This window comes from Zosterops lateralis (assembly GCF_965231275.1).
Source record: "Zosterops lateralis genome assembly, chromosome: 3".
Classification (NCBI taxonomy): Eukaryota; Metazoa; Chordata; class Aves; order Passeriformes; family Zosteropidae; genus Zosterops; species Zosterops lateralis.
In genome coordinates this window covers 55,465,022-55,491,301 of record NC_139764.1, presented here as the reverse complement: position 1 = coordinate 55,491,301, position 26,280 = coordinate 55,465,022, and the positions used below count along the sequence as shown (strand labels likewise).

Genomic DNA, 26,280 nt, shown 5'->3' with positions numbered 1-26,280 from the left:
TGTGCAATATTGTGTGTGACAAGAAGATCTAATGTAATCCTCAGATGTTGAAACAAGGAAACACTGTGAAGGATTGAGAAGAATGCTCGAAGCATACCAGAACAGAAAATACTGATTCATTTGCCTATAATTTTAGAATGTTAAAAAGTTGAAAAACAGAAACAAAAATTACCTGAAATTTGGAAAGTCTGAGAGAGTGCAGGATCTCTGTTTAGTCAAAGTTTCAAACTGTGATAACAACTTTAAGGAATTGATGAACTCCGTTCGTAGTTGTTGCACAATAGCAGTACAACTTTATTTTCCTGCATCTTCTCTTGTATTAATCAGATACCTGTCCTTACAGGACATGATTTACTCTTGTGGCTATGAATATTCCAATCAATCTCCCAACAGAGTAAGGGAGGAAGAGAGAACAGATGGGATTTAAATAGTACAGCCAGATTTTAATTAGCACCTGAGTAACCACAATGCCACTGAAATATAATAAGCTAGCAATAGATTTGATCTTGCAATAGGTATATTCTGATGATGAAACAGTGTGATCAGGTTAACCTATGTGTAGGTTAAGATTTTTCAACATTTGATTTAGTTCTCAAAACAATATTCCTGCTGGAATCACTAAACGCACTGGGGAAGGCAAGTGTTTGACATTTTGGATGTTGAATCACCTAATGGAACTAGAAAATATTATCTGCAATGGTTTCAGAGTCATTGAACTGCATGATGGCTCCCAATGTAGCTGAAAGCTGTGGCAACAGACTGGTCAGTGATTTGCAAATCTTTAGAATTTTTTTTTATGTATTGAGAAAAGCCAGTTATGGTTAAAAATTTAAAATTGTACCTGGAATATAGGGAAAAGATATTTTGTAACAATTTTCTAACAATGAAGTGTTATTTTGAACTAAGATTTTTTTCTTTTTTTTTTTTCCCCTTGTGCATTCAGAATAATGAATATTGAATATGGCAGTTTTCCTGGGGCTCTTCTAGTGTAGTGGGAGGATTCCTGTATGGAAAATGTTCTTGCTAAATACCTAGAAGGAGAATATAACACAGTTGGAAAATATATCTAAGGGTAAAATATTTTAAAAATTTATTTATTAAACCATTTAGAGTGGCTTTTGGACTATTTTGCCTAACCCTACCCCCTCTCCATTTAACAGGAAGCTTTTCCATTGATATTGACTACCTCTGAGCCCCAGACACATGATTGCACAGTTGGCTGACAGGATTATTAGTGGAATAAGTTCTGGTTTTCAAAGGGGGCCTTTTTTCAGTTTCAGATTTATTAGAATTTTGAACTTTGCAAAGTTATATTCTATGTAGTAGTAGCCTTTGATTCATACACTTTGTTGATGGATGATATTCAATGAGAAAACACACTTAGATCAAGAAAGTGGAAAACATCTCTTTTCTAGGTTTCATCCTGATCTGTTGCTAAAGTACTCTGACAAACCCTACCACATCCCTGTGTTGTATAGGGAAAAATATTAATGACATTTAATGTTTGTAACTACTCTGAGAGCACTACCTGGTGTTAGCATATAAATTGTACTGTGAGACTGAGTGGGTGAGGTGCTGTGAACTTACAGGATGTATATGAAATTGGGACATAGGGAAGTGAAATATTTTGGGTCTGTCAGACAAAGAAGGGTCATGGATAAATGGTTTTTTACTAATTGCTGCAGCCTTCTTTAGTGAGGATAAGTAAACAAACTAGGAGCAATTTAGCTATTGCTTTTCATGGCATTACAACACCAGAGTGCTTTTGCAATCACAAGTACATACATGAACCTAAGCTAGGCTGAGTGATGTGCAGATTCACTTGAAAATTCATTTTTTTTCATCACTCACCAAACTATTTAAATTATCTTGGTAGTTAAAGCATAAAAATAATTGTTAGTTTACAATTTGACAGGAAGCTAATCATTAATGAGGATAAATGTTCTGGTGAGAAGTAATTTCTGCTTTTTGGTTGGAAAACCATTCCTCATGGAGAAGTAATACCTTAATTCCATTACCCAGGAAAGAAGACAACACTGTAACTGCCTTTCTATGTTTTGTGTGCGTTATTATCATTGTCCTCTAGGACTATAATGAGAATATGGCAACTCTGTTTCTTTGACCTCACTCTTAGCTATGTGTTCAAGGAAGGATGAGTTCAGAGAGAGTTATCAGAAGTATAAATAAATCTTTTTGCATTTAAAAAATTTTATCTAGTGATCTACTGAGCAATTTTTCCAGACTCTGTCTCTTTTACAGGCAGAAATTTTGCCTTAATGTTGGCAAGGGATGGCTGCGTACCTTGCCCCAGTAGGTTTCTGAGCCTGCTGTTTTCTCTTGGTGCTATGGAGCATCCTAGCATATATGCTTTGCATGAAGCTGCTTGGGCTTTAATGGACCACCAGGGAAATCATTAGTCTTCCTGTATTGTTTAGTTTGGTGAAACCAGGGCAGTTGTGCATTTCAGTCTTCATCTAAAACTTATTTTGTGAGTTTTATATGAAAGCTTTGAATAATGATTCTGGGAGCAGGACCAAAATGCAAGTTTTCATTTTCCCTGGTGAAATTTCCAACCACCAGGCTGCAGCCTTGCTTCTGTTCATACTTTCATCACCTAAAAATAAAATAAAATATTAAATAAAACAAGTAACTAACTTGTATTAAGCTTTGTTTTAGTTATTGCTGTGCTAAACATGTTCAGAGCATTCCTTCCAAATTGTCTGAAGAGAATTTTAATGCTGTTTTTCCTCTTCTATGCATTCCAGCTTGCCTGAGTCAGGAAACTGGGAACTCAACTGCTAAAGAAAAATGGCTTCAGTGCTGCAGCAAAGGAGAAAAAGCAATAATTTTTCATATAAAGCAGAGAGATGTTTAGTTACTTCAGATTCCTCTAAGGGTTTTCAGAGTTGGTTTGATGTGTATTTTTGGATCCCAGTTTTGAATTTAATGAAGAAAATGGATAGGGACTGAGTGTTAAGGTGTTATTCCAAAAGGAGAATGACACCTAGACTGTGCGGTGAAACTTCAAGAAATCATGATCAGAACAAGCAAAAGGAAGTAATTTCCTACACAGCAGGCATTTGTGAGATTCTCTGATGAAGGCTGTTATGGATAGAAACAGTTTGTACAGGTTGAAGGGAAAATGAAAACAACTTGGAAGATAGTTCCATTGAGGATTGTTGAATAGATAACTGGATTAGGCTCAGCATATCCTGTGAGCAGAAAATAGAAGCTAGGAGAATATACAGAAGAAATATCACATATATTGTTCTTTCCATTCCCTGCACATCCATTCGCAGTTGCTGTTGCTGAAGAAAGCATTACCGGGCTGTGGGGATTCTGCATCTGCACCAATACAGCTTCACTTCTCCAGTTAACTTCCAGTCTGTTCTGTTTCCATTCAGTTATCCTCTAAGACCAATTTAAACAGCTCTTTTGAGTAAAGATTTCGAATATAGGTATCTGTTTTCAACCAACCAATGATTTTCCACAAAGCACTAGATTTGTCTATCACCTATTCTCATGCTTAAATACAGTGCCTTTGAGTCATGCAAAGTCAGTAGATTTGAACCTCCTTGGTATCCCCTAAACTGTGCTTTTGTTCATTTTGGAAAACTGGTAGAGCGATTAAATTTTCTTGTAGTTTGTTTTGCATATATCTTTCAGTCAGTTGTAGATGATCAGTAAGTCTCCAAATAAAAATATGACTCAGTGAATAATTGAATGTAAAACATTGACAGTAGTCTTGAAAAGGAAAATTAATGCTTTTACTTCTGTCTTTGGTTTATTAATATAAAATACCACAGAAAAGAGCTCCATGTCAAATTTCAATTTTAATATTATCCAAATTTGCTATTTTTAAAAATAAAACATGTTGATAAAGCAAGCTTTGGAAAGCTAATAGCAGACACATCTATTCCAGAAACCAAAGCATTTTTAAAAATACTATAGGTATATTTTTTAAAAAATGTGGATAGGTGTTATCGTCACTTCATCTTTACTAAATCTGTCTTTAATTTATATGAGGTAGAAGTTAAATGCAAGTGATGCATTTGAAATTTATTTAGAATTCAACATAGGAAGTGGTAATAAAACATAAAGTAGAAGGACGACCTTAATGCCAGATGAAAACACAAATAACGTTGCCTGTGTAGTTTCTGAACACAGTGGGCCATGCCTCACCAGGAAGTAGAAGAATGAAAGATAGGTAGTAAAAGATGAAGGAAACCCTTTTAACTTGCTCTGTGTGTGTGTCTTTGCTGATCAATGCAAGCACAATGGCCCCTGAGATGTCGCTGCCACTTGCCCACACAGGGCTGCTCCAAGGTCACAGGTGGTCACTTGGTGGTCGTATGTGCCAGCCTCGTGTAGTGTCTTGGGTGTCCTAGAGAGACCTAAACGAGGTGAAATGGCTGTATTTAGGATACTGAATTGAGTGCAAAAGTACTGTTTTTAAGTATTATGCATAACCGTTTGGTAACTGTATGAATTGCAGAGAATTTTTTTGTGTGTGACTGAAGGAATTTCTGTAGTCCCAAAAGGAAGAACTGCTAACCTGACCTGCATACAATTTGGAAGTTTTTGCAAGAATATGTGGAAGTACATAAAAGAAAGTTTTTACATATTGGCTTAAATGTTACTCTTAGACATGCTGATGAAGACATTTGTGCAGTCTGGCTCTCCTCACCTTTTTTTTCAGATACTTGTCAGTACAAGACACTGATGTAGCAATGCCAAAAGATTCAGAAATCTCTCTTTGACAATTTAAGATGATTCAGAATTGAAGAAAATAAAAATTTTGCATGTATTTAGATATAGAAAACTTAAATCTATTGAACAATATTTTCATATATTCAAAGTGCTCTAGATGTCTTATGCATACAAAAATGTTACTTTGTTTTGTGACTCTTTGTTGACATCTAATAATTCTGACCTCTGATGTTCCTTAAAATGAAGGTTATTCAATTGATTAATTTTTCTGTTCACATAATATGTAATTACCTAGGGGTAGTCTGTAAATGGAACAAGATCTGAGTACATAGGTAGAATTAGGAAAGGAATTCATGTGGAATTCAAAGATTCTGGAGAGCAAATGAGATGATGTAGTGACAAGCATTACCGGCCATTTAGCTGCAGATTGGCATCTTGCTGTTTAAGTGAAGAGATGATGACCTTGGCAGGGTTTTCAAGCCTTCAGCTTCTGGGAAATGATCAGGCCTCAATTTTTATGAATATTTGTGTTGCGCTCCTGTCTGGAAGGAAGTTACCTCTTCTTCTGGAGAGTGGTTTCTGCGGTGTTACAGGCACTTCTTTGAGATAAGATTATAGTATCTAAATTTTCATACCGGGATTGTTCAGTGATCTCTTTTGATTGCTTCTTTGCAAGTTGCATTTTTAAGCAATGTGAGCCTATGAAACTCTACTTGAGAATATTCTTCAAATTTGCGGTGTTGTAGTTTCAGTCAGGAAGAATGTTTTAATGGAGATACTTTGGCTTAGGAGAAAGGAATTTGGTGATGTGAAGCTATTACTTATCTAAAGTATGAAGTAAATGGCTCTTCTGCTTGTGTCCCATATCCTGTATAGGCCAGATGTTTTCTCTTGCAAATTCTATTTCAAGATCAGCATATCTGGGGGTTTTTAGAAAAAAATTATTACATTTGAAGGCTTTGCCCAAAATCAGTATTCTTATAGAGTGCTTACTGTGATTCAGATCCTGGCTTATTTATTAGTGTTTGGAGCTATAAATTATTTTAAGCAATGAACTCTATGTTAATGTTTTTAAACATATTTAGGTAGAAATAAATAAAATATTTTAGAATGAGGTAGTTCTTACCTCTACATATTTTCTTGAAATTGGATGGCTTTTGATAGAATGTATGAAGTCATTACATAAGAATTCCCACTGGTAAAACTGTACGCTGAAAATTTTTGGAGCATGGGTTCCACATGGTAAAGTTGGAGATATCTTTACAAGCCATCATGTTCAATATATATTGTGGAATGATAAGCAACCATGTGTATATTTTGCTGAAAATACTACCTGACATCCAGTGCAGTCTTAAGACACACATGGCATCTACACTTGACTTGAAACTGCTGCAGTATTGTTAAGCATAGTGGAACTACACTGTAGGAATGAATTTAACTACTGTTTCAATTCTAAAACTGATAAAACTGATTTATGATATAAGCTTAAGAGAAATACTTGTCCAATATTTGCCCTCACTTCCTTTTTTCAGTAAATATATTTCACAGCCTTACACAGATATTCAGTGAAGATCAGTCTCAAAATTGGCTCACTAAAATATTTGTAAGACACAAATTAAATTTTATCTCAACTAGAACTGTGAATATTGAAGGATAATATTGAATGGAAATAGTAACTTCGTCTTCCAAATGTTTTGCTGAGGATTTGTCAGGATCCAGATTACATAAGAGAATACATCCTAGTGCTTTTTAATATATGAAGACTGAAATGTGGGGGCCTTTGTGATTAGTCATGGGTACTAAGCATGTGCTTTCTGTGAAGTGCAGATTTTGCAGGCTGAAGTTCATATTACAGCTATGGAACTCTTCCGGTTAATGGTCAGTGACCAGATGATGGTGGAAAGCAAGCACAAGCATTTTTCTTCTTCAGTAGCAGATACAGGCTTTCAATGATAGTATGAGTAATAATAGGTATTTTTGTAATTTGATCTACTTGTATTCAATTTTTCTCTGACAAAACAAAATATAGGCATGCATGGATTGCTGCTATATTGGAGCAAAGTGCTGAAGTGCTAACCCTAGTATTTTGTATCCAGCAATCTTTTAAATACTATGTGAAACTACCTTTAACTGAAAAAAAATCTTAATATTAATTATGCATGAACAGTTTTTGGTGTGTCACAGGTATTGAAAATAATTTCACATTTATTTAACTTAAAAATATTGTATATTCTAGATAAATATTTCTCTTCTAGTAACAGAAGTCAGGACTCAATGTTATTGTGAAATTGAGTCATCATTTTATTAGTAGTTATTTATATTATTCTTTGTCAACATTGGCTAATCACAAATATGCAAAAGTTTCACATAAGTAGCTCATCTTGCACTTGTTTTTTGCATAGAAATGTGTAAAAAATTGAACCGAATCTTCTCATTAAAAACTGTGAAAAGCAAAATACTACTTAATATTAAGGAGAGACCATTTTTTCTTTTTCAAACAATGAATCTTTAGATTTAAAAAAAATCATTTATTAAGGACAGCATAGTATAATACAGATAATAGACAACAAATAAAGTGTGTAAAAGGTATATGTAGCCCATAGTGTATTTGATACAGTTTCATCATGACCAATTTGAATGTGTGGTGGACATATCCCTTTGAGAGTTTACATCCTTTCTGCTTTGGCTCCCCCAGTATACTGTTAAATTAATCTAAGGGCTTCCTGCTGCTGTGGTCTCCCTCTTCATTCTGGCCATGTGCTCCCGCAGTTTCTCCTAATCTGGCTAAAGATCTGCACCAGTATTACCTAAAGAGCTCCACTTACCTTTCAAAAACAACAAGAACTTTTTGTTAATGTCAGCCTTCAGACTAGAAGCATGAAAGGTGCAGGAATATGAAAGCAGGAGGAAGGATATGACCACTTTTGGCAAACAGTTTACTGCTAAATCACTTGAGCTGTATGGCAAAATTATTCTTTTTAAAACCCTGAGAAGCATGAAAGATTGACTTTACAAGTTGGCTTTCAGGAAGGTGAATTCCCTGAAAGCTGTAGCAGGCATGTGTTTCCTATGTGCTTTCCAAATTCTCCCTTGACCATTTCAGGTCAGAAGTGCCCACAGCTCACTGTGTTATACTGAAGTCATGCTGCTGGGAGTGAGGCATGTCCAGGCTTCAGCAGTCTGCATTGCTCTTGAACTTTGTCATCTAACAAGTAGATTGCAGACCAGTCTTTTGGATCAAACCTAAAAGCCAGGAGCTTTAGCTATAAACATAAATCATATACACCCAAGATTATTCCTAAGCAGCTGGACCAATTGTCCTGGAATAGCTTGCATCTGTGCTAATAGTTTCCACAAAGCAGTGGATGAATGCAAACTAAATAGTAGTAATGGTTCTGAAATTTTTTAATGTCTCAAGGTCAGACATATTTTGGGGTAGTGCTGGTTGGCACATGCCAAACTTATCTTATGAAATATTACAACACTTTGTAGTACAATTGCAGAGAATCTGCAATCAACAATGTCACCACATTGATTCTGCAGTGTGTCATCAGCCCCTATAGCTCTAATGCTGCCTATTTGTACTCAAAGGAGAAGAATCAATAGAGTCTACACTGCTGAGTACTTTTGTTTTCTATCAAGAAGCCTTTCTAAGCATACTTACGCTATTTGAAGGAGTGTGGTAGAAAGAATTGTGCAACATCACTGCCTGAATTAGTTGTTGCTAATTAGTGACCTGGTGTAGAAGGCGGTGTAACTGTACTAGCAATATGCTGTCTTGTGAGACAGAGGTTAATAATCCAGAGCATGGCACCTTGCTAACAGCCGTGTTTCTTCACATTTCAGTGCTGAGTGAGGTAAAAATGGCTTGGGAGTCTCTATATCAGTTGTCTCTCCTCAGTACAGGTCTGCCCTTTCTCTGTCATGTCGTACAAGTGATGTATTGCTGAGGTTCTGACAGTGGAAAGAGCTCCTTTAGGAATCACTAGGAATAATCCTTTTTTTTTTTAGTTGCACAATAAGAAATTAAATTTACTGGTATTTTTTCCAGGGACAAAAAAGTTGCTTAAAATTTTCAATTAATTTACCACAGGTGTAAGAGATCTCTGGATAGCAGTGTTTGCTGCTTTTAAAGGTTTTGCAACTGTAAGTTCAATTCCCTGGAAAAATGTCTACTAGTTAATATTAACTCTGGTTTTCCTATAATTTGACATCAAATCAAATATCAATATTCCTAAATTTGGCATTTCTAATGCCAATGATTTTTGTTCATTCTTTCTGGTTTTGTAATTCATTAATAATAATTTCTGTGGCTTTAGATCATGTGCTATATGAGTACATGGAACTGTCTATTTCACTCACTCCTAATGGACAGGAAACCTGTTGATCTGATGGACTTCTGAACTTATAGAAGAGCCTGTATTGCAAAAGAGCCATTTCATTAAATTACTGATGGCTGTGTTTCAGAAAGACCTCCATCTTGTTGCACAAAACAATGAAAATGGTGGAAGAACAAATAAAGATAGGGGAATGCTGAAATAATAAATAACTTTGACCTTTTTTCTCCCATTTGTTGGCATCTAGTCACTTCCTTTGATCTTCCCTGCCTTAAACAAGCTAATATCTGCCAAGAGAGTGCAACTGTTACTGAATCACTAAGGTCCTATTTGTTCCGCTTGATAGATGACAATGCATTTTTGTCTTTCCACAGAAGCATAGACTTTGAAAGTTTTCTCCAACAAGAAGCCTAGGTTTTCTCTAATAATAGATTTTTTTTTTTTTTTTTTTTTTTTTTTTTTTTTTTTTTTTTTTTGGTGTGTGTCAGTTTTATTTTCCATCTTGTTGTGATGGGGCACTGCTGATGATTGTGTCACTGTTTTCTGTGCAGTGCTGGTTGGACAGCACTGAAGTCGTGTGTTTTTGCTGTTGCTTGTGATTGTTCTGGCAAGAAGAGAATACTTCAACAGCTGTAGCATATGTTAATGCTTCAGTTACATTATGGTTTGTGAATGTCATTTGTGATTGCTCTCTTTGTTGCTCCCCGATTTTTTTGAACAATTGTTGTTAGTGCTAATTCATCAGTTCTGTACGGGTTTCTTGTATTTGCAAATGCTGAATTTTTTGAATTGTTGATCAAAAGATTTTATATTTAGGCTTTAGAAAGCAGACCCATTTTGTTAAACAATGCAACTTCAAAACGGAAGCAGGAGATACATTATCAGGTCTATTTGATTTTTGTGGAGAAATGGACGCACTTGTTCTTTAAGGGTGCTGCATTTAGTCACTGATATTTTTAAATCTGGGCTATTGAGTAAACATTCTTTGTTCTAAGTATACCTTGTACTTAGCACAACGAGAACCTAATTTCTGATGATGATCTTAGGTGCTCCTGAGTACAAATAACAATCACAATAGAACTGAATGTTTCGCATTGGTTTTTCGCGCAGATTCCATTGACCATTCTTGTAGGCTTGTTAAGTCAGTTTCAGAAATTCTGGAGTAAGAAGGATATGTTATATCACAGAACCAGAATTATATAAAGCTTGCAAGTCATTCCCAAAAACGAGATATAACCACTGTTAATTTTGAATTTCTCTGATGGTTGGAGATGATGTGTGCATGAGGATCAGACTTAGGCCTTGATCCAGGAAAGCACTTAAACCCATAATTTAGCTCACCATGATCTGTTTCCCTGAAGTCAACAACTGATTCAAATTATCATGGAAGATATATAGCAGAGCCTTATTTAGGACTATATATTTAATACAATCCCTATCAATTAAAAAAAAAGTAAACGTATCAGAAAATGCCTTATAAGGATTCATGTTAAGATCTTTGTGGTGGTGCATATCTTTGCTGCATCTGTTATGGAAGAAGCCACTAATTAGCTCCAAAATGCATCTTTTAATATAGATGGTACATTTCTGCTACTTAAATGGAATCGTGTCTTCTGAGAAAACCTCTTGCTGAGAGTTCTTTTGTAGAAGGTCTGAATTTTTGTTAGAATTATTTTCTTAACTGGTAGAAAATTTTGAGAAGTAGACCAGAGCAGACAACACATCTCCAGGCTACAGAGGCTTGTTGAATTAACTCATAGCATTTTCCCCTACAATATCTACCATACTTTTATCACTAGAATATTGAAATTGCTCCTTTGCCTGGGGTGAGGACAATTGCACAGGACAATTGTAGCCAGTACCTTCCCTGCTAGACATGATAATTTTTAGTGAACACTTGCTGTCTGACTATTTTTCTAGATTATGGTCCAGAGGGATGACTAATAGCAGCAATGAACCACTCAGATGTGTCTGTAGCTGTGTCTGGTCTGGTAGTGGCAATAACAAGCCCATTCTTGACATGAGGGAGAGAATACAGAAACATGTATAGAAACATGGATTAGCTCAACAACTGATACTCCTTGTGGACTTTTCCTCTTGGACTTTAGATTTGTGAGAATAGGCTGAAAGGTAAACTGAGACAACTTCCTTGTGTGGCACTGGCAACAGTCCAGGGCTCTGTGATAATCTCTAAGCAGATAGGGAGAACCTAAGGCATGCAAGAGGACTTGATGTGCTGACTGCAGATTATTCACAGGTACATGTAGGCATGCTGCAATAGCAGAGATTGATTGACAGTGATTAGGGGAGTAAATAAACCAAATCCATTTACCAGATGCCCAGATGGTGAGGGACTTTTCCTACCAGTGTCTGGTAGATAAAAATGGGGCGCTGAAAGCAGCAAAAAGTAACTTAGGTGAAGAGTTTTCTTGGCCTCAGTGTCACAGTAAATGTAACTGCTTGACATGACAGGGTTAAGACCTCATCACAAGGACCTTTCAATTGGAGGATCAACTTCTAGGGAGGAAATTAGGGAGGAAATGCAAATGTGTAAATGTTAAAACCAAATTTTGTGTATTTAAATACCATTACTGAAGAGAAATGAATGAAGAAACTGGGTCATGTCATAAGACTGATTTTATACTTTCTTCTGTTTTGGGGTTAGGCTCTACTTCTTAAGTACTTGGACACTCTGGTCACTTTACTGTACAGGTACCTACATCATATGTATGTTTGGAGAAACACTGACACAGGAAACCAATGACCCTTCAGAATGTCCTTCAGTGGAGATAGTTATCTCCATCAAAAAAGGCAGCTGGTGTTTTTTTTTTTGTTTTTTTTTTTGTTTTTTTTTTTTTTTTTTTTGTTTGTTTGTTTGTTTGTTTGTTTGTTTGTTTGTGGAAGCCACAAAAGATGGCTGATTATTTATTGCCAATGTCCTAGTGAGTGTTCAAACATAGGTGTGCCATTGACTGCTGAGAACAAGTGGGCCCATTGCTAAGGCAATGGGAAGCAAAGATATTTTGGATAAGGACTGGAGTAACTTAGAGAAATGCTGAGAAGATACGGTGGGGCCAGTAGAATAATTTTCCTTCCTAACTCATGAAAGATGTAAGATCTTGAAATCAGGCATCTGTGGAAAATGGGGAAATAGACCATCATCAGCAAGGTAATTAATCTTTTCTGAGTATTTCAGTGCAGGTCTGTGCACCAGAGCATAGAATCATAGAATAAATTGGAAGGGATATCAAGGCACCATCTAGTCGAAACCCCTGCTCAAAGAAGGCTTAAATCAGGCTACTCAGCGACTTGTCCAGTTGAGCCTTGAATTCAAAGTTGAGTCTCATCCTCAGAGGAGTTCCAGCATCTCTGGACAGCCCATTCCAGTATGCTATAATTCCTAATGTAAAAACCATATTTATTATCGAATCAGAATTTCCCATGGTCCATCTTGTGTCCTGTTGCCCCTTGGACTGTCACCATGTCACTCCAAGGAGTGTTTGTTTCTGTATTTTCTCTGTATTCTTTTCTCTGATGGTTGTAGATAGCAGTAAGGTATTACTGAGTGCTTTTTGCTCACAAATTGAGAAGGCCCTGCTACCTCAGCCTGTCCTTATATATCCAGGCCATGCTAGGATCTCTGGAGCTTAGGAGGGCTACAAGGATGACATGAGGTTATGCAGGGAGGAAATTGGAAGGGCCAAAGCCCAAGTAGAGTTTTATTTGTCTGCTGCCATAAGTAAGAGTAAAAGATGTTTCTATAAATACCAAAATAAAACCACTTCCAGCTGGCAAGTGGTCACAAGTGCTGTTTCTCAGGGTTCAGTGTTGGTGCTGGTCCTGTTCAACATCTTTATAGTTGATCTGGACAAATTGAGTGCCCTCTCAGTCAGTTTGCAGATCACACCAGGCTGGGTGGGAATGTTGATCTCCTTAAGGATAGGAAAGCTCAGGAGGGGAATCTGGACCCACTTTCATTCCTTTAATCTCATAAATAAAACTTGAAAGTTTTGTTTATGAGATTCACCACATAAATGGATTAAGCAGTAGTCTTATTTCTGACTGTGTTTGGGAGCTCAGGCATAGGAATATTTGATCATTTTGAAGATGCATCACCCTTAAGACAATTGCAAGACATCAAAAAAATAGTTTTATTGCTAGACTAATGCTAGGAATCATGGTGATCAGTCAGTCCATTCAGTTTTTCTCTAAACGTGGGATACTAAGCTACCATTTTGCATTTCCCAGCTCATTCTGGCTTTTACATAAAGCTAGATCTATGAAAAATTTTTTTTGATGTTCTGTTTGTTATTAAGCATGGAATGTTGCTTAATCTTAAATCAACTCATCATTGCTTTTCTACCAGTGAACATCCTTGTTCACAAATAGTTAACATTTTGTGTAGGAAAACAGAGAAATGTTCTTTTTTACTTCTGTCTTTCTGCATCCATTAAAACATCTACTAACTCTTTGAAAGATCAGTATTTGCTAATATCTTTTGAGTTTGTCCAGAATACTCAGGTATTTTGGCCCATTTTACATATGTAGTAAGTCATTAATTCTGTATGAGTCAGGCAGAATTATTTAGTTTTATCCTCTCCCATCTTTGAGATACAAAAAAACTGAAAAATGCACAAGCTACTTATATTACAGGATGTCTTCTACTTCAGAAAAGGTTATGTTTTAATATGTTGTTTTCTAATGCTGAATTGAAAAGGGAGGTGGTGTCTCATTTTGGTTTCAGGAAATTCAGTCTGTACATCTGGGGTCTGAAATTCAGTCTTGTAACTGACACAATAATCTGCCCTTAATCCCAGACTAATATTCTACCCCAGAAGAATAATGAAAGGGGAAAACATTCTGTATTTGTAGTAGTTTGGACTCTAGCATGTCATTCATTCTTTTGGTAGGTTTCATGCTCAGTTGAGTCAGGACTAAGATCTGAAAGAGGAGGGAGCAGGCTCAGCCAGGAAAGAGCTTTTAGAAATCTGAACTCTAAAAAACTTGCAATCTTTTCATGGATAGAAAAATTGGCCAAAGGTGGATGGAGTTTCAGAGGAATAGCAAAACATGACACACAGTTTCAGCTCCTTGCCAGATTCAGAATTCCTGCTCCAAACTCCTTATTTGCTGCAGCAAAAGTGTTTCTTGTTTCAGAAAGGGTTTCTAGAAATCTCTAAAGAGAGAAAAGCAAATAATTTCCTTCCAATTGGCTCAGATACTTCCAAATTATTATCACTGAGCTCATCACTGACACACAAAATTTCCAGCTGAATGGGTAACATCTTATAGTGTCATAAATAGATGTAAACAGTCTCAAGATTTAAAATGTCAGAAAACTTAACTGAACAGATATGCTGACATCCTAGCCTAATATTTCTTGTGTTTACAGTGATAATTTCAGAGTATGCAATAGGTCTTTCATACAAATTACAGGTAAAATTGAAGGCATATTTAACTGCTGTAAATTAATAAACATATATGTGGAATAATTGTATTCGACAGTTCTCCATTTGCAACAAGAACTATTTTGACCAATCTTTTTCAAAGCCTCTGCTTACATTTGGCATGTGAAAGTAGAAGCTCCCCTTTTAACAGGGAAGCCAACTTAAACCAAAAATTTAGGGTTAGAAATCTTAGGTCTATCCTTCTGGTGCCATGGCTAGTTCTAGTGAGTTATTTGGGAGCAGTGGAAAAAAGAAGTATACATCTTTGCATCAACTTACAACTTACAAAACTTTAGATGTTCAAAACTTCCACTAATGGCATGAAGCACTTATGTCTCCTTAGAGCCTAAGGAATTTTTAAGCATGCCTCATTTGCCTAGTGGTATCAAGAGCTTTGATTTTTTTTTTTTTTTTCCAGAGAAGATTTATAAGTAGTGGGGTAGATGGTGCTGTTCTCCAGCAGTCTGTCTTGAGGAGTTTCCTCACTGGACTAAACACAACATAATTTCTCTGTAATGTTACTGTGGAATCTTGGAAAAACATAATGTTCCTCCTGTTATGTACAATAGATTCTTCTTTAATTGCAGCGGCTAAAAAAAGCTTCTATCTTTATAGCTGTGGAACCAAAGCGACAAAGTTTATGGTCTTTCACTGTCAGCAGGTTTATGGAAAATTTATAGCATGTGCTCTGAGTTTAGCATTTTTTGTTGCAGTACTTACTAAAACTACTGCTGAAAAACGCCTGTTATAGAATGGAGTTTTGCTGTCTTTAAATTTTCCTTTAATTTTAATAGCCTTTGTGTATATTCATATATTTAATTTATACATACACTTATATATGCATGTATATACTTTGTGTATATACTTTTGTATACTATACTTTATATAATATTTTTTGGTTTAACTCCTTTTCCCTCAAACTTCTGTTTTATCTTGTCCAAAATGCAAAATATGTTCAGGCTGTTCCTTTTTCCTTTAATTTTTTTTTCATCCTATAAAATGAACTTATTTTGTTACCATTCATACTGCCTTTCAGGACTTGTAGTCAATAGAAAATTATTGATGTTAATGGCACTGAAAATCCCCAAACTTCCTTCCAGATATTTAGATTAGTTAAAATAATATCTTCTATATTTTTTAATTATCTCTTTTCTTTTTTCTGTTCCTGAGATTGCTTCACTGGTTCCACAATATTTGCCATCAGTGGAGGAAGGCTATTTTTGGGGTTTTTTAAAAGCTATATTCCAATTTTGAAGTGTTGGACTCATGATCCTGTGGAGCCAAACTGCAGCATGCACAGTCTGCTAACTTAATCTGATCACAGTTGTCATTTGTCAAAAAATTAAAAAAAAAAAATCCCAGATTTTCGCATTAGAAACATAGCTAAATATTTTTCAGCTGTAAATGATGCTAGTTTAACCACAGAGCAACAGAAATGTGATTTAGTTTTAATGTTGCTGCATTTGGTACTTGGTGTAATCAGAGTAAATTCCCCACTCTGGAAAATCTGAGTTGAGCACTGGGACTCCAGCCTATCTAGAAAACAGAAAGGTTGAAAATTTTAAAAGGCTAACACAGGATTTTATCCATCACCTTCATTTATCTAAACTATTAATTTCTCATTTCCATGAGAGGTGCAGTGCCTGAGTCCTCACTGTTTCATCCCAACTAATTCTCATTAAAAATCCCTGAGTATGAAGATGCAGTTTCTGCTTTGACCTGTGCTAACATGTCTGTAGTGCTCCTCAGACACAGTGGACTAGTCCCTCCTACTTCTTCAGTATTCATTAAATGCTGTTTTCTTTCCTTCCTGTGCAGGCATAAATCTGGGTGGCTCAGAGCCAAATTTTATTTGTATCTTCCCTAACTTCAGAAATATAGCAAAACCCCCAATCTATACCTGATCTCAAGTTAGCAAATCTTCAGATTTTGTAGAACCATTTCCTCTCTATTTTTATGTACCTATGTATCTCCTGCAGTATGTGCTCAGCAACTCCAAAACAGTATTAGACCTTTATTAAGGTGAGAAAAATACCTAGGGCAGCTTGGCTGCAGCTGAATACACAATAGTTGAGAAATTGCTAGATCTGAATACATAGATTTCCCCATTTTGAACACATCTGTCTAGGACTGGAAAGGAAGGTGCTGCAGCCAATTCATGTTTTTATTTACTCTCTCTTGTTACTACATGTAATTTAAAACAAAAAACCCAGAGTGAATGAGGCAAGCCCATCTGTATGAGATCTGCATCATTTTTAAGGCATACATGATGTAGGGTTTAGAAAATCCAAGCCTTTGCAAAAACTTTTTGCTAAACAGCATGAAATACCATTGCTATATCCTGTACCCATTCCTATACTATTTCCATATTCTAGAGCATGTAAAATTTAACATGTAATAGATCTGATTAAAGTAAGTGGTGAAGTAAATCCTGACCTTTAAGCACAAATACCAGGTTTAGAAACCTAGATCTCATTTTTCTGAGAAGCAAGTCCGCAGGCGGGTGGGCCTAATGCTGTCTCTAAAGCAAAGTGAACTAGCAGTGTTTGTCAATTTGGAGCAAGCACTGCTAGTCTTTACCATGTAAGACAAGAAGGAAAATAACCCTCTGATAACTTGTTGCATTTCCTAGTTTCTTTATATCTAAAACTCCCATATATAGTAAGCAGGATCAAAGCCTGATTTTTTTTTTTTTTTTCAGTATACAAAAATCAAAAATTCAGCTTCTCCATGGGCTTTGGCTTGACACGGCCCCCCACCTCACCCTTGCCCTTTCTTGCTCTCTTGCTTTTTTTCCACAGGAAAAGTAAGTCAGACATAATAGGATGCTGTCACAGAGGTTCTCAGCCAATCTCCAAGATCTTGTTTGTGGCACTCACATTTTTTTTCTCTCAAGATGTGTAGAAGGCTGTGTGCTGCATGGATATTGCAGCTGTCTATTGCTGAGCCCTTTCAGTGGGACGACTGTGGCTTGTGGAGAGCATCTTATAGAGTCCCTAGTTTAAATGGTACACAGCAGAAGGCATGGTGGTTCTAGTTAACCCTACAGTATGTTTAATGCTGTTTGCCTCTGATGGAAATTTTAAATATTTGGCTCCCTGGAAACACATTGCCTCCCAAAAATAATTAATGAAGTTCTTAAAAATTGCATGTAAGAAGCACAGGGCACACTCAGAAGTCACCTCTCTGTTTGCTCACTTCTGTTTTCCATCTTCTGCATAGCTATTACACTGGATCATTTTATTTCATGTCGATATATTAGTTTTGTCAGAGCATACATGTTGGATAATGCTTTAGATAAAAATTCAAAGTCCATTTTGTAGCACACTATAGAAGAGTATACACTTTATGGCTGGTAGATTCACATTAATTCTCAGATTATGCAGTTTAATTAAAGATAAAGCCTTTTCTATGTATTTTAAAGCATAAAATGAAATGTGTAAGGGTGACTGCCTTAAACTTATAACTGCCATTCATTTCAGCCCTGCAGCCTGGCTGCTGAGAGCTGTGCTTACTTGCTGTTTTGTGAGTCTCTGCAGATGCACGGTCACCCACTCTTAGGCACACACTCTCTTTTTTGTCTCTCACACTGTCTGGCATACTTTCAGCATAACTCTTCGAAGACTTTCTGAACTGCTGGGTATGGTCGTCTGATTATTATGTTTTTAACTGGGAACATGTTTAGTCCAGTGTTATTTAAACAAGATTATCTCTTTGATCAAAGTCTACAATCTGAAATTTGAACAGGGTAGGGAGGGTGGCTGGGTGGGTGAGGAAATATATCAAGTACAGAGTTATGCGTGTGCTGATGTCTCAGCTCTGTGCCTGCGAAGGTACAAACATACATTGCCTCAGAATATTCTTGCAAACATAAAACACTTTGGCTATTTTGGTAGAAGTTCTGAAAACACAGTGTTATTTCTAAAATAAAAATGGTTTTAGTAAACTTTTCTTGACACTTCTAGTGACCTGCATATTCAGTCTTTCAGTTTCTTGGGTTTTTTGAAGGTTGAGCCAAATAACTGTGGAGTTGTTTAAGTATAGAATAGGCTTTGCTAGGAGCCCATATATTAATGCATTTAGAGTTGACATTAGCCTATTTCATTGACTGAACCACAGACCACAGCAATGAAGCTGGAGAGCTTGAAACAGTTTCTGGAGGTTTTCATTTAGCTCATTCAGGAGAACTGGTTTGAACGAAGTTAAAATTATATGGAATGAGATTGCAAGAAGAAGCATGCATGCCACACCTTTTCATTATGTTCTCTCTTTTCCTTTTTTTTTTCTTTCTAAATATAACTTTCAGAGGCATGTCAGGTTTTTTTTTAAGCCAATCCCATTTGATAATTTTAGATTACTTGATTTTCTAGTCCGATTTCAAAATTCAAGTTTGCTAAGCTTTTGTTCACAACACTAGGAAAAACATTTCCTGTATTCAATTTATGTATCATGCAATCAAATAACCATCTCCTAACTGTGGCAAAATGTGAATGATGTTTATTTCATCATTGTACAGCATAAAAAGAAGCAGGCATAATTTTCTAGGCTACTCTAAAGCTTATCCTTGCTTTTTAATGTTATTAGAGTACTCTAGTAACCGCAAGCTGCTGTTGCTGATGAAAGTACATTATAAATCTTCTCTTCTGCATAGGTACATGCACACTTTAATTTTGTTAGCTGGCTTTATTGACTGGGGCTTGCCCCTCACACACAAACACACACAGACAGACACACAGACGCGTGCTTGCACACACACACACACACACACACACACACACACACACACACACACATTCTGCTTTGCCCTATCTCGGTTACAGCACAGTCCTGCCCAGGGTCAGTACAATGTACACATTACATATTTCTAGCAAACATGAAAATGAATCAAACAGGAGGAGAGATAAGCACAGATAGATTGGAGCCTGCTGAGGAAATAAAAGGCAGCAATCTGACTGACCACTGGACTAGTCTTCCTGGTTGGATTTAAATGTTCTTTCCCGTTAGTTGCTGCAAAGCACTGTACCCTGAAGTGAAAAATTAAATGATTAGTAAGAATGAAGTAACATTAAGACGGACAATTCTTTGGTATAACTCCAAAACTAATTGTTTCTGAAGTGATGTTTAAACCAATGTCGGCACAAGGCAAGGGCTCCTGGCTCGCAGCCAGCACCTTGTAATGCATATTAGCGCAGATGAGGAGTTCCTAAAAGTTAGAGAGAGGGAGAGGGAGGGAAGAAGAGAGAGAGAATGTGCGTTTTCAGTGCTCACTCTGCGTTTGTTTGTATCCTCCTCCTTGCCGAGATTAGAGGAATACCTGTGTAGTGCTGCTTTATTATGATTTCTGCTGAGCCTCAGAATAGGTTCTGATATTTTTTTAGGTGGACTGCCAGCTGCCGATCTCGCTGTTGACAGTAAAAGCAGATATGTTCCTTGCTCACTGCCATTAGTGCTGACCATGACCCTTCACACCAAAACCTCTGGAGTTACCCTGCTGCACCAGATTCAAGGCACTGAACTGGAGACACTGAGCAGACCTCAGCTGAAGATTCCCCTGGAAAGATCGCTCAGCGACATGTACGTGGAGACCAACAAGACAGGAGTTTTTAACTACCCAGAAGGAGCCACCTATGATTTTGGTACTACGGCTCCCGTCTACAGCTCTACTACACTCAGTTATGCCCCTACTTCTGAATCTTTTGGGTCCAGCAGTCTGGCAGGATTTCACTCACTGAACAGTGTCCCACCAAGCCCGGTGGTGTTCTTGCAAACGGCACCCCAGCTCTCGCCCTTCATCCATCACCACAGCCAGCAGGTACCCTATTACCTTGAAAATGATCAGGGCAGCTTTGGGATGAGGGAAGCTGCTCCTCCAGCCTTCTACAGGTAAGTGCTACAGAAATTTTTCTTTCTTATTTAAGCAGATGATCTGAGAAAATTAAAATGTAGAAATCTGTTATTCCCTAATATTTGCTTTTTGTGTAAAGGAGCATGCAATTTAATTAAATCATCGATGATATCTAGACCATAAGAAATAGCGTGGAATAAAACATACTGTAATTCACAGCCCACTGTGACTGTAAGCTGTAAATTTTGAAAACCTGTGTAAAAAACCAATCAGATAATGAGAATAAATATTTTCTGGGAAAACATGAAATCGTAATTGATTAAAGAATGGCAAATGACCTCAGTGACGTAATGTATTATAATACTGTCTGAAGTCTACTAAAAAGACTTCCACCATCACACATTTTTCTGTGTGAATGGTTGTTTGTTCAGCTCTTAGCTGGTAGTAAGAGTATTTTCCTCCTTGGTCTTTAGCAGAGTGAGAAGTGGCTTACATAGGAAGTTGTTCAGAAGCACTATATCCTTCCTAATCAAAGTATTAGAGTTGACTCAGTGACAGTAACCACCTTCCTGAGCTATCCAAAGAGCTGTGTGCATATTAACATGTATTTTTCATTGGAGGGAGATATATATTAACTACTGCTTTTCAAAAGAGGCTCATTCAGTGAGGTTTTTAAATATTTTTGTCCCTCAATAGGAGGCTCCTTCATGTTTTCTCTTTGGTCTGTAATAGAAAGATAAAAGTATTGTTGAAAGGGGGAAATAAATTACCGTGGTTTAAATATTTACTGTCAATTGTGAATAAAACTGCATCTTTTCTTGAAGTAAGTGGCAGAAATTGATATAAATATGTCTTCTAAAAAAAATTGTCATACGTGCCCATGCCGTTAACGTTTGTGCAGTGTTTATAGCATTGTTTTGTATCAGCGTATTATACTGGGCTTCAGTGAATCGAAGTGAACAGTTAGCAGTAATTCTGTTTTCTGAACTCCTCATTCTCTGTTGATTTAAGAGGTACAGGTGAGTTTGTTAGAAGTGTAGCAACCCTAAAAAAATAAAAACAAGTAATTTTTTCCATGTTGAAGGGCAGAGTCTGCTAGACTTATTTGCACAATATAACATGTTACCATGAACAGCAATGTATGTTCTTAAGTCTAACTCAGCCTAAAAATCTGGTAGTAAAATCTCATCCCAGAAAACAAAATGGTTGCATTTTTTTTTGCAACGATTAGGCAGTTTGGGGAGCAGATGGAATAAAGACTGCTGAAATGATAGATAATGGTTATATTAAATTGTCCAATATAGTGATCTGTACACAGAATTGATTCAAACAAAATTTATTTTAATGCAACCAAATGCAATACTCCCTGGAAGAATGAGCAGATGTCAGAGCATAGTGATCTTACATGATTACCAGTGACTTGAAAATTAAACTGCACTTTGTGCTCGATTAAATGACTTTTTACATGAGTGTCCCATGCAAACCTGTGGTGAAAAGTGTGTAGGCAACCTCGTGTATGTAAACAGTGGAGTACTGAGTTTCTGAAGTTGAAATACACAGGCAGAAAATGTTCTGTAGTCAGGTATTGTACTGCAGGAGGAGTCAAACCTAAGAACCACCTGGACATAGAAGTTGCTATGGAAATGTGTTCCTTTAATCTTTAAGCAGTGAATTGAGGAGAGAGCCTTCAAAATAAAGTTAAGGTACTTTTTCAGTTTACTCGAGCAAGCGTATAAGACCAGTGCTGTATTCCCCTTTTCCTGACATTTCTGATCAAGGTTGTGTGTCACCCTCAGAGATGTGTATTAGCCATTTGAAATTGCTGAGGCTTAATGCAGCAGTAATTAGGTGAATTTATGATCTTGGATATGCCAGAAGGTTTATCTGCATACAGTGTTATACAAATGATTTAATGGCCCCTTCCAGCCATAACTCTGTGGAACGCATCTTATGTGGTAATAAGAAATGTGTTTCAAAGTGCTTGCTATGATTATCTTTTGTTAACAGGCATGGTACTGTTAGAATTAAATTGATAAAAACTTTGCTTTTTTTGCTTTTTGCTTTTGTCTTATTCACAAAGTTTTGACCCTCACAACATTAAACATTAGGTCTTTCTTCTTGTCTTTTGGCATGAGCCCAATTACCAGTAGTCTGTCAAAAATAATTTGAATAAGTGTTCACTGCCTGGGAACTATTTAAATGTCTAGCCATTGGGTTTAAGAATAAGTTCTTTAAAAAACTTCCAATTTGTTTTATTTATTTGGCTAGTCTCATTGTTTTCAGTTGGGTTATGGGAGAAATGAGAGCATAGAGCAGCGTAATCTGGAAATGAATAAATTGATGCTGGAGATTGAAAGATGTCTAACTACCAAAATACTGAGTTTCTGGAACAACTTACCAGCAGGAGTGGTAAAGGCAAAAATCTTAAAACAGAAACCCTAAAAAAAATTATAATAAATTATGATTAATTTCTGATATAGCTGCCTGCTTCTATAAAAATTATGTAACCTAAGACCCAGTAAGACTCCTGCAATTCTCATTTACCTTTCTGTGTAACTGAATTGTCCTGTTTGGCTTTTAGGGCAGAAATATTTGCGCTGTATCACCCTCTTCTACTCTGAATTTGACATGCAAGTGCAGCATTCAGTGATACAAGTATCTAGGACAGTAAATAAACTATAAGTTGGAGCTGAGATTATATTCCATTTGCTACTTGGACAAAATGTTAAAAGTCTTCAGTCACAAAACTAAAAAAACTAAAAAACTAAAAATCATTGTGCATGATAAGGAAAACTTTTAATGTGTTTTGATTTTGTTACTATGTTTTAAAAATCATACTGCCTATAGACAGATATGTATTAATAGATTTATAACTATATGTCTGCTAAATCTGAAGTTATATTTTGTCTTTCAAATACTGACTCTTTTTCCAAAAGAGTTAGTCTCTTGTTGTGAGATAATGGTAAGCTTCTATATCCAGCTGAAGAACATAATGATACATGAAAAGAATGATTTTTAAAGAATGCAATAAATATATTAATGTCCCTTCTGAAATCTCTAAATCATGAGGCATCAGAACTTGAGAAGCGGGAAGGAAAGAGCTTAAGTAACTCAAATTCTGCTGTCTATACCTAGACCTCTTTTTATGTCTGATCTGCTGGCTGTTTTTATAGGTAGCAAAACTAAAATACCTTTTTCTTATCTGACAATGTCAAATCTCTTTTTTTAAATTTTATTGATTACTTTTAGTAATGCATTTTTTTATTATTAAATGCTGACTAGTGTTTGGTAATTATTACAGGAAGTCTTGTACTCATGACTATTACAATAGATTAAGGGAAATATTTATTTTGTTCTTAACTATTGAATTTGAGTTCAGGTAATTTCTGCTTATTTCCTCTCACTTTTCAGCAAGTTTTGATCCACTCCAGGAAAAATCAGGGCTTTCAGTAGCTAATTTATCTCAGTAGATAAATTAGATTCCTACAAGCAACAGCAGAACATCCTTTTTGCTCTGCCAGTGTATGATATTTTTGTGTCATCCCACTGAGTCTGCACTCCTCAAATCTGAAGTAAAATCATGCATATACTTCAAGCCCTTTGTAGCCCGTCTTTGGTGCTGGTTCCAAATAAGGCCAAAAAAAAGATAAAAAAGACAACCTTCCAGCTCCCTGATGAGAAAGCTGTCTGTCAGTCTGTAGAGAGGGACAGAGGCTGGGCAAATCAGAGCATAAACAGAATAACAGATGAATTTCTCCCTCACTTCTGGTGACTAGTTTGTATCTTCTAATACTTCAGCCCCTATGTTTGGATTAATGTAATAAAGTATTTGTTTAGCATTAGCCACAATTATCATACTGCAATTGAGTCTACTGTTCTAATCAATATGATCAGAGCTTTAATTTTAATGCTTGCTAAAACTGAGAAAGGTTACAAATGTAGATTGATCCCTCTTCTGTTGTAATTCAAAAATACAGCTGTCCAAAAAAATAGTTACGTAACCAAATGCATAAACCTTGTTAACCTTGTCTGACTCATGATGACTTTTTCTAGCTGTTCATGTTGAATTCTAAACAAAGGAGATTTTTTCCAAATTTTAAAATTAAAAGTGTTAAAATGAATACAAAGTTTAAAGATGATTTTTCTTGTCTTTTTTTTTTTAAATGTAGCATGAAGTATTTCCTAACAGGGAGTATGATGTAATATAGTGTTTTGCTTTGCTTTTTTGTTTATTTTTCTCTAAAACATCAATCTGCTCAGAGGTCCTCTACTGAACAGTTCAAGTGTTCAGGCAATTTCTTGAACACTTGGAGTGTTTGTGTTTTCAGGCCTTGTGCTGATATCTCTGACAATTTTGCAGCAATATATGACTGTAATAAAAGAGACAGGAAAACATGGAGTTTCCATGGATAGTTTCTTATCTCATGGAAATACTGTAAAGATAAGCCCATTAAGAGTTCTGAGATGCTCACACATGGCAATTATGAGGGACTTGCACAAACCAACTTTGGTGCTTCTGCAGCCGTTCTTGGAGCATGTGCTGAAGTGGATCCTGCTGCAAGGGTACTTGCACCATAAAATCACCAATCCACATTGTTGAGGAGCACATGTGTTCTGTGCCTGCTTGTGCCCCTGAATAAGGGTAGACAGTGGTGGAAAGAGGTGAAAGAGCTACTATGCTTTCTTATTACCCTCCTTTCTGCCAAGGCAGGAAGGTGGATCTCACTTGCTCTCTCTTCTCATTGAAGAAAACTTCCTTCATTTCTGCAGCAGTTATATTTTTTTGCATAAACCACAGATGTAGGAAGTGCTCCATATACCAAGTCTTTCCCAACAGGACTTGAAATCTATGTCTAAACCCATGGTTGTTCAGACAGACCATGTGAATGGGGTTCCTCTGATCCAGTGTAGACACACCTAGGTCTGTATTCATTTTTCCGTTCCTTAGGCGTCTGCTGCCATTTGAGAGGCCAGAAGGTCACATGGATCTAGGAAGGTCAGATGGATCTAGCAGATACAGGACCTGCTGGGTAACTATACTTTTGGGAGTAGGAGTTGTATGTCAGTGAGGGTCACCAACTGGAACACCTCAGATGGCATTGACAACAGCATCAAACCTGCACAAGGAACCCCTTCTTACTCTGAGACAGAGACACTGGGAACACACATTGTCTCTTTCTAGGGTACCCGATCAAAGTAGGCTAAGTGCATTAGGCTCAAAAAGGGCAAGTTTGTCTTCCTGTATTATATAAGATGGCTACATTCTATTCCACATAGCTACTGGATGAAGATGGGTACCTAGTGATAGCCAAAGTCATGTGAAATTAATCCCACCCATACATCTCCTGTAAAGAACCAAAACAGTCATGCTCTGTAATATTCCTTTACATAGACACTGAATTTTGTCCCTTGAGAGTGCAACAGGGAATTGACTCTGTGTCACTGGCCTTGATCACTCTTGCTCTGAGGCTATTGAAACAACAAACACTGCTGGCCATATCTGCTCTGATACGGAAAGCATTAGTTGCTGGCATCAGTTCCTTCAGCAATTGCCAAATGAACATCAGATGCCAGCATTTTTTATAAAACCAACAAGATAGGCTGACCAGATCTAAGGCATTGCTCCAAAAAACCACAAGAGAAGACTCCTGAAATTGAAGTGCATCCACATTTCCTAACAGATTGAGATTTTGGAAATTTTTGTAATTTGATATTGTTGACAATGAAACACTGAAACGAATCGTGAGCTCCCTGGTCAGTCTGCAGGGAGTTTTCTATTATCTATTCAGGCATCAGAACAGAGATTAGAGCAGAGATGCTGTCCTTCGACATTCTCATTTGAAATGTTGTTTTCATTGCATTCGTTGCAGAGACTCTTCTTAAAATTTGCTGTACAGGGAGAAGTCATATCTGAGGCTGAGTGGCCTTTCCAGTGACTTGC

At 36.7% G+C, this 26,280-nt stretch overlaps 1 protein-coding gene across 5 annotated transcripts in view; it reads left to right on the top strand.

Moving 5' to 3' along the window:
• The window catches only part of ESR1 (estrogen receptor 1), a 157,634-nt gene that overhangs the window by 32,433 nt on the left and 98,921 nt on the right, over nt 1-26,280 (top strand). For 4 of the 5 annotated variants that reach the window (XM_083857305.1, XM_083857306.1, XM_083857307.1 and 1 more), the window contains one exon: nt 19,873-20,377. The exons of the other annotated variant lie outside the window; for it this stretch is intronic. In XM_083857305.1, the coding sequence (XP_083713431.1) occupies nt 19,873-20,377 (505 nt within the window). The remainder of the gene's footprint in view (nt 1-19,872; nt 20,378-26,280) is intronic. 5 annotated transcript variants of the gene reach the window in all.